Source organism: Takifugu flavidus, chromosome 12 (assembly GCF_003711565.1).
Source record: "Takifugu flavidus isolate HTHZ2018 chromosome 12, ASM371156v2, whole genome shotgun sequence".
NCBI classification, from domain to species: Eukaryota; Metazoa; Chordata; class Actinopteri; order Tetraodontiformes; family Tetraodontidae; genus Takifugu; species Takifugu flavidus.
The window spans coordinates 11,524,180-11,541,756 of record NC_079531.1 but is presented as its reverse complement, the minus strand read 5'-3'; the positions used below and the strand labels follow the sequence as shown (position 1 = coordinate 11,541,756).

Genomic DNA, 17,577 nt, shown 5'->3' with positions numbered 1-17,577 from the left:
AGTTTCACCTTTGTTGCAGCATGGAGACACACGCACTCACACAAACAGAGTGATGTTCAGGATGTGTGCAAAAAGGCATAAACATGTATTTATAGAGAACATATCCTGGGAGACAAAGAGGTCCAGCTTCTGTGTAAGTGAGGAAGAGAAAGGCACAGTTGAGATAAAGCACACACATTCTTTCCATTTCATTTCCCTCTCTTTCTCATTCTCATTCTCTCTCTCTCTCTCTCTCTCCCTCTCTCGCTCTCTCCTTATACACATGCATACACATGCACAGAGATACCCCCTCTCACAGAGGAGTGAAGAGCGAGCGCTGGAGAACAGAAGGAGCTGGTTGGCAGGAGAGAAGCAGGAGCCTTGTTGTGTGAACAAAGCCAGCAAAAAAGTGTGCAGTCCTGGGGAGAAGAGCATCCGTGACATGCCTGGAAGCAGAGACCTGAAGGTAGGTGTTCATGGCGCACAAGCAGCGGAAAGCAGGAGAAAATGAGGCTGTCACGCAGCTAATCTACGGTATCAGTGTAGCTCAGCTTACAAGCAGCGTCTTCTCAAAGGATCTCTGTGTGAACTTGCATGCTGTGACTGCATCCTATCAGCAGCGGAAGGCACCAAAAAGGGTTTGGCAAATGACACAAGTATTGCAGTACTTGTAGTGATGCAGGAAACCAGGAGGTTCTGATTAGAAAGACACAAACAATAGAAAAACAACGTGAGACACTTCAAGGGAGAGAAGACAGCAGGCAAGTGATGCTGAGGAATTAGCCTCAATAACTCTCCTCCATCAGGTACATTTGAATATCGCTGCTGCCGTTCATCTTCTGTCGCTGCAGAGATTCAGGAATCATCACACCACGCATCTTCTTCTCGTCATGTTGGGGGCAGGGTAATCAAAAAGGCGATAGAGTTCTCTGACGCAAGCAGGGAACAGCCGGCCAGCACTCATGCGCTGCGCTGTAGTTGTGTCAGTGCAATGCAGGAGTTTTTACAAGCACAGCAGGCGCCGAACTGCTAATCACCATCTATCCAGAGACGACCGAATTGCACGTGCGGGGGTCTGTTGCCACCAGCGTGCGACGTTTTCAGATGTTCAGTCAAATCAGATGACGAAGACCGCATGGTTATATAGTACGAGGGGGTTTTATGAATTTTGGAGGGTGCACAAAAGCAGTGAGAGGAAATCATTTATATCGATTCCTTTGAAACGCGCTCACAGCCGAGGATTGGGGTCGTTGGCTTTAATGTCCAACGGTCGCTAGATCCTCCTCTGGAGCCGCAGTCCAGTGCACTCATCTTGAGAGTTGTCGCTGTAAAACTTTGATGGCCGTAGAATGAGGTTAGCAGGGTAAAGTTGTTAAAGGTCCTCCTCTTTCTTCTCTTATGTCATTTGGGAATGTAAAGACAGCATAAAGGCAGCCATGCATTAAGGCATCATTTTTTAATATGGTGTTCTCAGGGAGGCAAGTGTATAAAATACTTGTATCGCCGCACTTTGACTTATTTTATTATTAAAATACATGATTTAGCACATTTTGTTAATGATTTATTTTTAATGCAACTATTACCAGCTTTGTCAAAGCATGGTTATTTAATTTTTCCTCTCACCAAAAGCTAAAATGCTCACAAGGTCCTGACATGACACATGTCTTTACGTTTGGGAGTTTTAACTCGAATGTGGTGGAAGCAGAGGGAACGCCTATTGTGCAGAAATGATCAATCAGCAACAAAATCCACTTAATATCCTTATAATTGTGATATTACTATGGATGTGACTCACTCTGCTGACACCCCCACCCCCCGGTCCTCGCTGTCCTTCTCCTGATCCGGTTAGCATCTGGACAAAAGAGTTTAAAGGGGGAATGTAATGCTTGGCAAGAGTATTGAAAGAAGGAGCACTGTGAATAATTAATTAGATCTGTTTATTTAGTCAAGGCTTTGTTCTTCTGGGATGTAGGGGAAGCTCAGTTCACTGATACCACAGTGAGGCATTTATGTCAAGAGCTTAAGAAGGCATGAATATGATTTTTTTTTCTTTCATGTTCCCTAGAAACTGCGTGTGTGAGGTGCCTAACAGGGACAGGCTGCATATATTTGAAAACAGTGTCAGCAGTCTCAGCCTTTGTCATCCATTTGGAGAAACAAGGAAGTCTGAGGCAGTTTGCACAGGTTTGTCGAGCAGCGTAACATTTCTGATGCACTCCCGTCACTCTCTACGCAGTCACTAATGCAGCCTCCGTGCGGCAGATGCGTCGTCAGTTCGGTGAAGAACCCCCCAGTCCCCAGCCTCGGCTGTCTTTTCTGTTCGGAGACCTAGTCTGAAGATAAACAATGCTACCCAATGCTTTTGCATACCTTGGGAAGGATGCAGTGAGATCTCATTACCAGAAGTGTACTCTGATTACATTTTGTCCACCTCAGCAAAACGTTTCACTTCGACATCGCATCTCATCCTGCTTAAGTGGCTCTCAACGAGTTTCCAGAACAGTTCTTATCAGTCAGCAGCAGGTAATATGGAATAAAATGAGAGGTAGTGGTGTCTCTGGCTCCTGTCTTAGTTAGTGGTGCTACACCAACCTCTATCTGCAAGGCATATTTTAAGCACTGTGATAAACTGATGGAGTGGATCCTTGAATCTCTCCAGTGTGCAGGTGATTATAATCCAAGTCAGACAGATTTAACTAAATTGCTTTCATCTTTATTGTTCTGCAGGGTTCCTCCATCACATTTAGCTTCCAACCTGTAATTAGGCTTCGTTTTGCTGTTAAATTAGTATGTAAATATCATTTTAATGGCGGATGCTAATGGTGAATATTTAATCTAATACTTAATGGAGCTTTCAAGAAAACTGATATATTTTGTCTCAGCAATAGTAAACGACCCTACACAGATTCTCACCTAATTAGTCAGACTTTTCTCCATTTGTTTTAGAGTCTCCAACTGAGAACCACTGTATTACACTGCAATTACCCCTGCTGGAGATGGTGGCTTGCTCCCACACACTGACAGTTAAGTTGATTCACAGTACAATCTATATAATGGCTCAAGGGCAGTTCTTCATGGACCATGCAAAGAAGGAGTTTTCAGTATGTTCACTCCCTTCACTTTGAGTGTTTAATAAAAGCAGAGGTCACCTATCACTGCAGTCTAATTAAAATGTAAGAAGCAAGTGCATTCATGTCTTCATCTGGTGGAATTTCTTTCAATGGTTTCTATGGAAGCTCCAGTGAACCGTGCGCATCCGTCACCCCTGGGAAACACATCACCGTACATTTGCAGCTCATTAACACACACGTGAAAAGCTGCGCCGTTACTAAGGCCTAACGGTTACCGAGGGCTTCACGTTGCCTCCCAAATCCACCACGTCTTATGTCAGAAACTGTCACTCTTAGAGGTCATTAAGACAGACGTCGAGCTAGAGGCTGTTTGTTGGGAGGATTTTCAGATGCACAGATACATTCTGAGGACGCGGGCTTCCCTTTCAGCTATTCAAGATCACTCTCATTTATGAAAAAATGCCACACCATTCTGGAACTGCTGTAGAACACCTGCTGTAGATACCTTCTTCCTGCTGCTGATTATACAGCGATAATGTCAATGCAGGATTATATAGCATCGCACAGCACTGCTGTGTTTACACCTCAGTGCTGGAGCTGAATACAAATGAATCAGATTTCTTCCAAACCTTTTCAGAATTGGAAAAAAGTCATTTCAAATAAAATTATAAAGCACACCTTGCCCCTATGTGATTCGTGCTAATAACACCAGATGTTTTCATCAGACTCAAGTAATATAAGTATCACGTACAAGTAAAAGAAAATCAATGTCTATATTCTCTTTGTATTTAGTAAAAACCTGTATATTACTCATAACACAAGGTGTCACATTAGGTGAGATGCATTATGTGAACCTCGCCATATTGGTCCTTCTCTTTTTGGATGTGTGTATCCTTTGTCAGACACCAGTGTGTTCTTCCTCTCACATGTGTTTCCATCACATCTCTCACACTGCAGGACAACATTATGAAGAGGGTGTTATTTGGCTGCTGGAGGTGTTATGATTTAATCCCAAACCAATCTCCTGTCAGCAGCAGCCAACGGATATCTTGACATTAGGTGCAAGCTAGGAATAAGATGGGATGCATCCCTTGAAAAGTCATTGTAAATTACACTCTTATGGTGTTATACACTTTTAGCGACCATGTACAGGGAAAACCCTTATTTCAACTGGTTATTCTTTTTAAACAAAATTATTTAATGTTATCAGCTTTTTCCTACATAAGAGCTTTATCGATTAACCTCGTATAGGACATTAGAACATTCAGCCTCAGAACAAAAAGGTTCAGGGAAATAAACATCATTGATAAGTGAGAGCGATTTGCTCATTAATTCTGTCGAATGGTGGTCAAACAGATGGGGCTTTAATTGAATTTCCTGGACCACGGGGCAAAGCCTTTCCCCGAGCCAGTTCAGCAACACCGTTTCCAGATGTTCTGTATTTCTTTTTTTTTCATCAGAGGATCCATCACGCCATTTGAGTCCTGAGACACGTATGACTGGCATTTATGACTGCAAAGATGACTTCTCACTTAAGGCAAAGGCAGGTTACAGACTCAACCCTGAACACTTGACAGCAGAGTCACATGAAAATATTGACTTATTGTCTTTGCTTATTGTTGAATAAATCATATTGTGCTTTATTCCGATTTACCAAATTGCTTTGTTTTTGTCAGTGCCACCCTCTATGTTATGTAGGAGAGATGTGTATATTGAACATATTTCATGAGTCTGTATGTGTGACAGAGAGAGAGGGAGAGAGAGTAGAAGAAACACACAAAGAGAGAGAGAGGAAGAGAGAGAGAGGGGAGAACACAAGAAGAGATGGAGGTATCATTAGGGAAATTGTTTCTCCAGTGTGAGCTTGGCATCTCTGTGTGTCACTCTGGAGAAGGTCATCCATGAGAAGGACACACAAGTGGATACACTCAGCTCACTATCGGGCATGGAGACATGGCATGAAGTTTGTGCGTGTGTGCGTGTGCGTCTGCTAGGCCCGAAGCCAAAGTAACCGGGGCCGTTTTTAGTCATTTGACCCGCCTGCCCTCAAAGTGTCATAAGTGAGCAGAGATAGGGACACGGTCACGTCGTTACATGAACCAGTCTTAGCTTGGGTGACAGAGCTGGTAACCATGACCCAAGGGGAGGAGAGATGGAGGGTAAGGAAATCATAAAAATTGAATTTTTTTATTGCCCATGGCCAGAGACATTAAATAACAGACAGCATAGCAGAATGACTCCACCATTAAGATGCAGGGGCTCAGGTCATACATTTCCTCATGGGACATGCTGATTGTACTCCTTCCTTCGGCTTTCCCTTTCAGCTGCTCCGTCTCCCATCACGCGATTGTAAATAATAATCAAACAAAAATAACTAAGTAGCCCCACTATACTGCCACATTTTTATCACGCATCACAGGCTGCTACTCAGTAGGCTGCCATTTGTAAGCTTGAACCGATGCAAACGCTGTGTTTCCAGGTCACAGTTGCGGTTATCACACAGTTTTGTTTTTGTTTTTTGTTTTTTTACAGTTGCAATATACAGAAATGCAGAAGTTCCTCTTATCATCCGCAAGTTAAAGGAGACAGGAACAAACATACCAAGCAGTATTTAGAGCATCTACGAAACAAGCTTGTGTGCAAATTTCAAGCAGGAATAGGCTTTTTCTTTAGGGCCATAAAAAAATGATTACCCTCATTTGATGGAAAATAATAAGAACAATAATAAAAGGATTTACAATTATTGCCATTAAGTGAAATTTATAATCCGGGCAATTTTTTTTTTTTTTGCAGAAATGTCATTTTAATGAAACCCTGCCTCAATTTAGTCCTTGCTCTTTAGTAAAACACATAGAGCTGACAAAAAGGCTCCCAAAGACGTGAAGCTGTAGAAAATTCAATCCTGAAGCATGTGGTGTTTAGTACAATGCCGTCCCTGGGGGGACGTTATAGAGGTTGCCACAGTTTACAAAAGAAGAAAGCTCCCGCTCTCTGTGTTCTGTGGAGATTATGGTTTACAGCATGCAGCATCAGCAAATAAGGAAAATGTATGTCCTGCAGATATCCCTCTGGAAGTCAGTTCCCTGATTTACTAGTACCCCTTGGATTTGAGCACACCAGATAAGTGCTGTTGTTATCAGGACAGCAACACTATTCAACTAAAGCATCCTGCCACTCTCTTTGTAACAAGATAAATGTTTGTGACTCTCTAAGAGCTCAGAGATAACGCACCACGGCCAAGTGTGCATACCTTTTTTAATTGCTGCCAGTTACATCCACTCAAAATCTGCATTCAGGTACATGCTGTGCAACAATGCTCAGTTCAGGAGAATGCAAAATATAAGGTTGCGTTCAAAAGCACCGCTTCATTTGTTCATTTTGCAGATTTTGCAAATGTGCAGCTGTCTTCTAACAAGCATGGTGGAAGCCTCTCTTTATCTTTTGTTAAACCTGTTATTGTACAAGTAGTAATCTTCTGTGGCGAAGTCCCTGATTTTGCGTTGCTAGGCTGCGTTGTCGATGACGACGAGGTCAGTGATCTACATGTGATCTGCGTAAGCACATTTGAGAATAGGAGCAGAACAGAAAGACAGCTGAAGAAAAGGAATATTTGAGCAATATTTTAACTCCAGGTTTGAGTTTTAAGTTAAAAGGTCTCCTTAGCATTAGCAACCACTACTGTGTCTCTTCTGCCCTATTTTTCAATGAGAAAAAATCCCATCATTGCTTGTATGTCGAAGTTAGCAACGATTTTTCTTGGTTTATTGGAGGATTATTTTAATTATCAGTTATTAATTAAAGAGAAACTAAAGAGCAAAACCACTTTTTTTCTGCTGAAATCAAATGCATTTGGATGAAGTAGTGTTGTTGATTGACTCTGGTCTAACTCTTGACATTTTACTACCAGTATTTCAACATGGCATAAATTCTGGCGAGTACCTGGACGTGTCTTAAAGGGAGCACCACTCATAATCTAGGCATGATCTTTTCCCCTCAAGCTGAGAGGCCAGTATGAAGCTGTTAGGTCATTCACTTTTAAATGGCAGAAATCCTGTACTGACACTTGATCAAGGTTGGCTGCGTTTAGTGGTCGGACAGGAAGAGAGAGAGAGAAATGACAGCGAAATATTGAACACGTAGGCAGTAGGGTGGGATTTCAAACATATGCCTAAAAAGCACCCAGTTTCCCAGTGGTTTTTATTTTTATTTTTCAGTAGCTTTGTGTTCTGTCCTCCTTCCCTGGTCCCTTCTCACATGCCCGTCACGTCAGTCTGCCCTTTGCTTTGGGCTGTCAGAGTCAACACTCCATTCCTGTGTGGGTCCGGTCTGTGACGTGGCTTTTGACTTTGCATTGCCTCTCTGCACCTCATGAGTGATCAAACACTGAGAGAGATGACAAAGAAATGTCAGGTGTTGTTCACCGCCAGAAACTCATATTGCTTTGCTTGGCTGCTATCAAATCCCGTGTATCACTTTGACTTGTCATTCATTTTCAGGAGGCGTTTTTCAAGCAGCGTGCGGGCAAATGTCCACAATCCAGCTGACTATTGCTGAGTAAGAGGAAGGTGCTGCTAAATTTACAGTTTTATCACGTGCCACAATCATTTATTCCAACCCACAGCTGCTGCAGAAGCCCTCCTTGAATGTTTTGGGAGACATATGTCTGTCTCTTTCACATTTTACCACACAGGTTTGAAAATATCTGTTTTGCCTTACAACATAGGGAAGGAAGAGAAAAGATTTAAACCCCACTCAGTGTGGACAAGGTCAACATTATGCCCAGTTACTCAAGCTGAACTCCATGAAAGATAATGTGTACATCTGTATTCTGTATTAGATTAGATGTAAAGTAAAAGAGACAACTGGATTATCTGAGACAGGAAGTAATTAGTCTTCTGTCTCCAGCTGATTTGGAAAGCACAGCTGATGGATGCTCCCTCTACATGTGAGTTGCTTTGTCTGTAATGTGACTACAGAACATGTTCTGCTGGTAAAACCCCAAAAAAGCTCAGAAAAAGACGATGTGCTGTTTCAGCAAGTTTCTAGTGCCTTAGCAGAGGTGTGGAGAGACAAGTGTAATTCTCAGGGTGCGAGGGGTTAACCTCATGAAATGCAGATGAGCTTTTGATGTTTAGTACAAGGTTGGTAAAGAGTCTTAATTTTAAATTGATTTGCTCTCATTGTTACATGTTATAACAGTCAGTCTTATTAGAATTGACGTACAGGTTTAGTTCGTATCATTTTCTTTGGTTATATATACTGTATACAACAAAATCCTCTACACTATGATGTTACAGGTCACAAATATGACATGTTTTCTGTGATTTGACCTGAAGAGGTGGCTATATATCAAAATAAATTGAGGATTTGTGGCTTTCCTAATTGGACTGGTTGGTGAATATCGTCATATTGACAAATTGAAGCAATTTTAACAGCAAGTCAAAAGTAATGAGTCCAGGTGTAGTAACATATATCAGCATGGAACGGTTATCATAGATGCTTGTATTGTACAGATGTAAAATCTAGATGGCTGAAGGTTAGATAGATCATCCAAATTAACGTTGTGCGCGTGGTTTGAAGACAGTGTAGCGTTGACCTTTAACTATTGATGTATTGGCCAAATTTAGTGGGTGTGATCGATGCTACACCAACTGCCACTTTTAGTTCTGGATGTGCAACACATGTGCATCCCGGAACTCTCTCCATGACTGAGGAAAGGTGAATTGCAGTGTGCTGATTGCCAAGGCCAGGCAAGGCCAGTCGGTAATGGCTTGCTTTTAGCTGTTTTAATCCTCCTCACCAGTGATTTGGATTAAGAAACGACCTATGGTTGGCCGTAGGATTTTAAATCTATGAAACCTGTCGAGATTTTGTCTTATATGAGATGAAAATTTATAGTTCCCACCTTTAAATTACTATTCCCTTCCTGCTCTGCTTGCATATTTCAAGACAACTTCCAATTCCTTCTCTGTACAAGGGTGTCGCTTTTTTTTTTTTTTTTAAATTAATAAATTTACCATTATTTAGCCAATGGGAAATGTCCTCGCTCCAGAATATATCTACTTAATTATTATTTAGGGAGTTTACACTGTGCTGTCTGCTACTACAGCATTCCATTTATATGTACTCTGCTTCTTTGTGTCTTACAGGTGTTGAGGTTCAGCTGAGAATGGCAGGAGATTCTCGAGTCCTCATGGACCACAATATGGAGATAGGAGTGACACCTGCTCAGGTAAGCTAAACAGCTTTAACTGGTCATGGACTGGACAGAAGTAAAAAGTAAATGGATAAATATTGGTTATAAAGGCTCTTTTAAAAGGCTGAACATGTAGGAAGAGCCGAAAGAGATAAATGTATGCGAGGCAAAACTATCAGCTGGGTTTCAGGGACAGTGAGAATGAGGCGGATTAAAAACTGTGTGCTGCAGACTGATAAGGAGTGGAGATACAGATAAGGTCATAATAATCCAGGAGTTACAGTAGAAAGCAAAGCATGAAACCGAACCTGAATATCGGATGCACACATAGTTCATTTAACTTTGCTGGAGAAATGTATTAACAATGAAGAGTCACCCTGCAATTTATCGGTTCTATTCTCTAGCCGAATGTAATTAACACTCTTTCTGAAGTGTCACCACCGAGGCGAGTGACAGAAAATATCTTGCAATTGTATATGCTCCAAAGGCTGTAGATGAATGGCAACTGTGAGAGGCGTATCATCTGAATCGAAAACCCACCCGGTGGAAATGAGAGTTTCCTTCAAAGAACGATGGTGCCCTCTCTATAGGAGACAGCCCACTGACGTTAATGAAGCATTGTCATTAGCAAATAATTGCTTTGATGGTCCATAAGCTTTGTCTTGCCCTTCTTGTGAACAGCTTTCTGAAGCAAGGATCACTTCAGATCGATATCGGAAAAGTCAATACTATAAATACAGACTGAGCCACTGTCCATATACACAGAGCAGAGCCACACAACTCCTAATGCAAGGGTATCACAGCTGCACTGTGAGTGTCAGTGAGAGCACGATAGGACATTCCTTTCCCGTTGAAGTGAGCACAACCTTGCGGAGAGAACCAGGTTTCCAGTCAGCGATGGCGGCGCCTGAGAATGCGATGATAACCATGAATTTATTTGACAGCGTCAGTTTTCATTCGACATGTCTTTCTCTGTCCTGTCCAATTGTAAAAGACAAGCATGCGTTTCCACAAAATCGGGGTTAATCAGTCAGTGCCCGGATGCTTTCCTGAGATTAGGAGCTAAACCCCTCACTGTTTCCTTTATATACACATAGAGATAGATGGATGGATAGACATACATGCTGCAATCATTAAAAATATATTGTTAAAGCCCCAATTACATTCATTTTTTATGCAAGAAAGGTACATACATGCAGTGTGTGCACCCAGGCATATGCCTCTCTGTTTAAGGATGCCTGAAGGCTCCGTTAGGCAAGGATTGAGAAATCTGTTCTATCCAGACTTGCCAATGTCCCAGAGGCTGTGAGTTGAGGGAGCACAGGGGACAAAGATGGAGGTAGGGCACAGCTGTGGGGCCAGATCGCCACACTGGGGCTGTGCCAGCAGGGACAAAAAAAACGTAATGTCCTAGTGCTGTGTCCTGGTTTCTTTCTTTGTCAGTAGTCTGACATCCACATAGATGCTGCAAAAAGAAAAAGTCACAGTCTGTAATGGCTTCAAAAGCACTCTCTCACTTCAGAAACCTGGTTAAACTTGGCTGAACTCTGTGTTTGTCGCAATGCTTTTGTGATAGAAGTCTACAGAAACACATGCTTTGAGAGGAGACAGATGTTAGAACATGCAATTTGCTATTATTAACAAATATAGTTCAATATTACGACTGACATTTATTCTGGTAGAAGGATGCAGAGGTTACAGCTTTCCACAAGTCTTGCCTTGAAACTGTCATTGGATGAATGTCAATATTTTGCCCTGCTACTTTGATTGACAGTTTGAGATATGCGGTCACCTGAACATTGGGATTTTGCTTCAAAAAACTAGATTGCAACCCACTTCTTACGATTTCTTACGAAATACACTCACTGTTCTTCCTTGTTTCAGTACAACATTGTTTAAACGTTTCTGTATTCGGGTTTAATTTTGTTTTGTTAGTTCGTTCAATCATTCCTACCGTTGGCCAGAACTCTCAGCCTCCCCAGTTTGAAAGATTACCAGCTGATACTGATGTGAAGGTAGTTGATATAAGAGAAAATGATGCAGAGGATAGAATTACATGGAGAGTTGATCCTCTGAAGGGAATAGCCCAAAGTAGTTGAACATTATGTCATCTGCTAAGGGAATGTATCGATGCTATTGCATATTTAATCACGTAAACGTTTCTAAAATTGAAGTTACATTTTTGTACATTACATGTGTAATACCAAACATTTAGCCTTTGTCCACTGCTTGTTTCTCTGTTCTTCATCTTGATGTCTGCCTTTACCTCTTTCAAGCTCTGCTCCTCTCTCACCACAGGTGAAGAAGCTTCCCAAACACTTGCGGGAGCCTCAGATCTCAACGGAGCGGACCCACTTGATTTCTGACCCTGTGAAAAAGCCCCGTCAGCGATATGTGCAGAAGGATGGAAAGTGCAATGTTCATCATGGAAATGTTAAAGAGACTTACCGTTACCTGAGTGACTTGTTCACTACACTGGTGGACCTACGCTGGCGTTTTAGTCTCCTCATATTCACCCTTGTCTACGTAGTGAACTGGCTTTTCTTTGGCTTTCTGTGGTGGCTGATAGCGCTTATCCGTGGGGATCTGGTACACGCTGATGAGGAAGGCTGGACTCCTTGTGTGGAGAACCTCAACAGTTTTGTCTCAGCGTTTCTCTTTTCCATTGAGACTGAAACCACGATTGGTTACGGATACCGAGTAATCACAGAAAAATGCCCAGAGGGTATTATACTACTTTTGGTGCAAGCGATCTTGGGTTCCATCGTCAACGCCATGATGGTGGGATGCATGTTTGTCAAGATCTCACAGCCAAAGAATCGTGCCGAGACCCTCATGTTTTCACACAAGGCTGTCATTTCAGTGCGAGACAACAAGATGTGCCTGATGTTTCGCGTGGGGGACCTGAGGAACTCTCACATTGTCGAGGCATCAATCAGAGCGAAGCTGATCCGCTCACAGCAGACCAAGGAGGGCGAGTTTATACCACTCAACCAGACGGACATCAACATCGGCTTTGACACGGGGGACGACCGGCTTTTCCTGGTGTCACCGCTCATCATCTCTCATGAGATAAATGAGAAGAGTCCCTTCTGGGAGATGTCACTGGCTCAAATGGAGAAGGAGGAGTTTGAAATTGTGGTTATCCTTGAGGGCATGGTGGAAGCCACAGGTATGGAGGGAAGGGTGCACAGGGAGGGAGGTTTGGGAGGACACATGGCTAATGAACATACAGAGTGAGACACAGCTTGTTCAAATGCTTGAAGTGAGTTGAGTGGGGAGGATGAGAAGATGGATAAATGGATAATGAGATGGAATAAGCTCACAGGGAGAGCTACAGCACATAAGAGGGGTGGAAAGGAGTAGCTGTAAGTGCTGCATATTGCAAGGGGTAATAATGCGACGGCTGAGCAGATTTAATGCTTTTAACCGACTCTGAGACATAGAGTTATTTATGCATTTTAGCTGTATATTTTGATCTTATAAAATAGGTTTATGTAGCATTGAGGCTGAAGGCTGACTCTCTGCTGACACTGAAGCCCACACATCAGTGGTCACCTCACAGTAAGAGCACATCAGTCTCCATCCCATCATGATTATGCAGGAAATAGAGAAATTTAAGAGGATCTTTACCATAAGCTAGTTGTTGATTTATGATTCAGGGGTGCGTAAAGTCCCTATCAAATATTATTTACATGCTGCTAGTGCATCAAATATTTGCAAACTAGTTACCTTTTTGGATGGGGATGTAGTTGTTGTCTGCAAACAACTGGGTTTAAAGTCTTTAAAAACAACACACACACACACACCAAGCAATGGGATGTGATCAGGCGAGGCTTTGCACGCATCAGAATATTTCTGCTCTATTTCATTTTGACTTTTCCACCTCAAAAGCAGCAGTCATCACGCTTCCTGCTCACACTGCTGTGTGCTTGACTCAGGTGTTAAACAAGTCACACAAGAACAAACCTGGATCAGACCTAATCTCACCTTTCTAAATAGTTGTGAATTGTCAATTACGGATAAACATTGCACGTTACTATTAATGTGCTATAAATATTAATGCTCAGGTCCTTAAGGTGTATTTGCTTTAAAACTAAAAAGACTGAGACCATATGCGTTAACACATACAATTAGTGAAACGTACCACTGAACATATACCATATTAGTATTATAATTGTAATGGGCTGATTACACAGCCAGGAATCTGACTTCTAGACTGTGTTTTGCTGCATTACAGTGAATCAGGCTGTGTATTCTGTCTAAATTTTCAATACAAGCAATTGTGCAGTGTTTTTCTGTGGCACAAGTCCTCTCACCATCATTATAAAATGGATAAGAAAACATCAGCAGTGTCTCTGAATGACAGGTTTAAGGCTTCTCAGTGCGCTTTGCTGTAATTTGTTTTATACATGAGATTATCTTCACAGTGTAAACAGCATCATTTCACATTTTAGCAATACCAGTGCATATTTATTTATGAATTCTCAGCAAACCCTGATACTGGTACTGAAGTATCAAAATTAGTCACGCGGTCTGCCAAAAATAGATATCAAGAAGCACCTTTGACAGGCCCAAAAAAACCAATGAGAGATTTACAGATAGTTTTCTCAAATGGGTCCACCTAAAACTTTATTTATCACATTTCATTTTAAGTTAGATGAGGAATCTAGGCCATGTGTATGTAGCGAGGACAAGAAAGATGCAAAAGCATCTCTCCTGACACCGGCTACCACGTCAGCTCGTTATCTGCGCCTGTTTTTTCTGCCCAATCTCAATATAATTCACCATCCTGAATAATATGAAGAGCAGCATTATAGAAAACAACAGCTGGGTGTCAGGGTCACGTGAGCTGGGTGGTTTGCATATGAATACACTCTAAATCTGTCACAAAGGACCATGTGGACATTGTGAGCAGAACAGGAATGCTTTTAATGAGGATCGCTATTTAATGCTTGAGCTGCGTCCGACTGGTTTGGCTTGTGTGTGTCGTGTATTGTTGATTGATGCAATCAATATTCCTATGACAGGAATGACATGTCAGGCGCGGAGTTCCTACCTGGATACAGAAGTGCTGTGGGGCTACCGCTTCACACCAGTTCTTTCCCTAGAAAAAGGGTTCTACGAGGTCGACTACAACAACTTCCACGACGTGTACGAGACCAACACCCCCGCCTGCAGTGCCAAGGAGCTTGCTGCTAAGCTTCGGGAGGAGCCGCTGTTGCCTCAGCTTTCGCTCCTCAGTCCGGAATCCAAAATGCAAACTCTGGACCCCTTGGACCACCTGAACAATCCCAATCTGCTCATCCAGGATGAGGACAAAGAGGAGGAATCAGGAGCTGACAGAGGAGAGACCAATGGCTCAGCCGCTGCTCTGGAGGAACAGGCCCTTGCTGATGGGCTGTCCGGCTGAAGTGATGAGCTGAGATTTAAGACTGGATGATAGGAAAGGACAATATAATGCTTCATTTAGTCTACGGTCAGCTTTTTCCATCGCAGCGAAAAACAAGAAGCAAACATGCAATACAGTCAGTCTGTAGTGTAGAGCAGATTTGCAGAAATGTTCGGACACCACCAAAAGCGCGACAAACGCTTCAAGGGTAGTGGGACAGATTGTCTTTTTATCAATATAATGACCATTTACTGAGATAAAAGCTCAAGTTTCATTAATCTAAACTTGATCTGAAACTGGTAGCCATCACAAGAGTACCACGGGCTTCTTATGGATACTCCAATATTCTCATTTTAGAGTATCGATTCAGATTTTTTTGATCACTATATCTGTCTCATGATCTAGCTGATGTCTCTGACAGCTTTTCTGTGGTACCTTTTATCTTTGTTTCAAGTGTGGGGATTTTTTCCCCCTTCCCTCAGTGTTGCTTCCACAGTGTTTAAAGTTCTTTCTATATACTCAGGCAAAGAAAAAGGACAAGTGTTTGGGTAAAGCATAGCCATTTCCCAGTCCCGTTCATTCAGTGTTATTACCCGCATTGCTCTCACCAAACCAATCCAACCAGCTAGTACCTCATTTTATACTGCTTTGCAGGTGGCAAAAGAAGGGTAATACTAGACAAATACTGGTAACAACTATACAGCCTATGCTTTAAGTATTAAAGATCAAAATGATTTGCTTCAGCAACTAAAATATGAATTCTCAGCCTTCCCCATGTATGTAAAGCACAATTTATACACATTCATATTTTAACAGCTTCCCGAGCAAAACAAAGCAGTCAGTCTGGTGTGGCTGTGTTGAAATATTTAAAAACCTTTTCAACCTTGGAGGTTTTCTGACTCTTACTGTACCTCTCACACTGTCAGGAGCAGCTTTTCTATGACTTCTCTCCCCAGCCCCTCACCTGCAACATTGGCTTCCATTTTCCTATCATTTTCTCTAAATTTTACCCTGAACTATCACCTGAATTCTAGTTTTTTTCCACATGTTTGACGTTCAATTCAAATTTTTGTTTTGTACTTTGAGCATTAAATAGTGCATTTGTCATTACCATAAACACTGTCTTGGAAACCTCCCCTGGGACTAACATGTTTTTACTTTTTTCTAACCAAACACATGTAAAAATTTAGCATGCATGAACTAGCCCTTTGTGCTTCCAGTTGCTGATTCAATTTAATACACTAAGAAATACAGGGTATTTTGTAGGCATGCAATTTATGAGATTTCTATAATATATTATCAGATAATGTATTCAAATTAAACTCTTATTTGTTGGAAGAAAATCGTCTTTAACTTTCAAATCTCCCACTTGTAAATGTATTGTTTCATTATCATTATTTTACAGCTGCTTGTCCAGTCTTTGTTTTAATTTATTGTATTCTATTGGTTAAAAAAATATATATTTGTCATTAGAGAGAAAGAGCTCATCTTTCACTTCTTGAATGACGTCTGTTTTCTGTGATCTCATGAAAATAAACATAATGCGGTTTAAAGAACAACATGCTCCAAATGGATAACATCTACTGTACATGGGTGTTGATTAGCAGTTCAACATGCTCACATGAGAAGCATTTTGGTAACAATACACATTTACCCCTCGGCTCTTGTAAACCAACCTTGTCTTGCATTGCAGCATTAGGTTTGAAACAAAACAGGGTTCTGCATGTAGTACGAGGGCAAATGCATGTGTGGGTATCGTCAACAAATGACACCATTGACAGTTTAACAGTGGGATCTATAATGCATTCTCTGGACTGGTGCTAATTTAAGAGCCACAACCAAAGAAAGGCTGGAAAAGGCTTTGTGAACCGGGATAAAATGGTGCTCATCACTCTAAATATGTCTGATCAGTATTATGGACTGCAAAAAGTTATCAATAACCATCTGGATTGTCTTTGCTACAGCTAATAAACCTAATATTTTTAAAATCATACTTGAAAATGCTGCTGCTTAGCAACAAGATGATATTTCCAGAACGCTGGCTGGCGTTTCAATTTGAGGGTGTTCTACAGTTAGCCTTCAGTTTGACTTTTTTGTTATGTTTGTCTCTTGTTTTGCTTTTTTCTCTCTTAAATGGACCACATGGCCAGAAGTTGCTGTCTGACATTTCAGCAGGTGCTTTGATGGAAGCTAGAAACTGAGTTTGATCATTTTGCTGAGAGGACATTGAATAAATGGTGTAGTTTGGTGTTTTACATTGTAGGAGCTCCACCTGATGGGGTCGCTTCTCTGGCTGAAGGAGGTGCCTGTCACTGCCCTGTCCATTCCCTTTAAAACAACCTTTCTTTTTGTCTTAAACAGGTTGTATATCCATATTTGCAAAGTCCTGCGGAAAGGGAAGTTGAGAGAGAGAGAAATGGTTCCCAGGTAATGAAGACAGTATGAAACTGCTGTACTTACCCTTCCCAATGTTCGGATACAACAGTCCTGAAAACTTACTGTACGACAAGTGGGCTCCTGTGACTGCAGGCACTACATAGATCCTCATACATCAGAGACCACACAGTTATTTGCCATTCTGCAGGACATCTGCAGGACAGTGTGACACAGAATTCACTGGATCGCAGCAATGTACTCTCAAGGCTATTCTTGTCTAAGCTTATAAATTTGGGAGCTGAACGGGCGACAAGCTGACAGTCTCTGATTCAAATCTGAATAATACACGACGGCGAATATGAAGCATCCGCTGAACTGTGCGTTAAAATAGGCCCCTGTGGCAGGTGCATGAGGAGCAGAGACATAATATTCATTCCCAATCTTAAACCGGAAGTGCCCGAACTCTGGCCTCTTTCAGGAGGAAGTGAAAGCACATCGACTAACAGCAGACGTAATGGTTAACAGTGAGGGATTGGACCCCACTAAGAAAGTAACTTGCAGTA

The 17,577-nt window shown here is 41.8% G+C and overlaps 1 protein-coding gene across 2 annotated transcripts; it reads left to right on the top strand.

Annotated features, from left to right (window-relative positions):
* The first annotated feature begins 251 nt into the window (after positions 1 to 251).
* On the top strand, positions 252 to 16,297 carry kcnj5 (potassium inwardly rectifying channel subfamily J member 5). Of its 2 annotated transcripts, none has more exons than XM_057050006.1 (4): positions 252 to 445; positions 9,200 to 9,282; positions 11,545 to 12,418; positions 14,277 to 16,297. In XM_057050006.1, exons 2-4 carry the CDS (start codon positions 9,220 to 9,222, stop codon positions 14,657 to 14,659), a joined length of 1,320 nt encoding a protein of 439 aa, XP_056905986.1. In that variant the 5' UTR covers positions 252 to 445; positions 9,200 to 9,219; the 3' UTR covers positions 14,660 to 16,297. The 2 variants fall into 2 exon arrangements, with proteins under 2 accessions (XP_056905986.1, XP_056905987.1); XM_057050007.1 differs by lacking the exon at positions 252 to 445 and adding an exon at positions 652 to 785.
* The last annotated feature ends 1,280 nt before the right edge of the window (positions 16,298 to 17,577 follow it).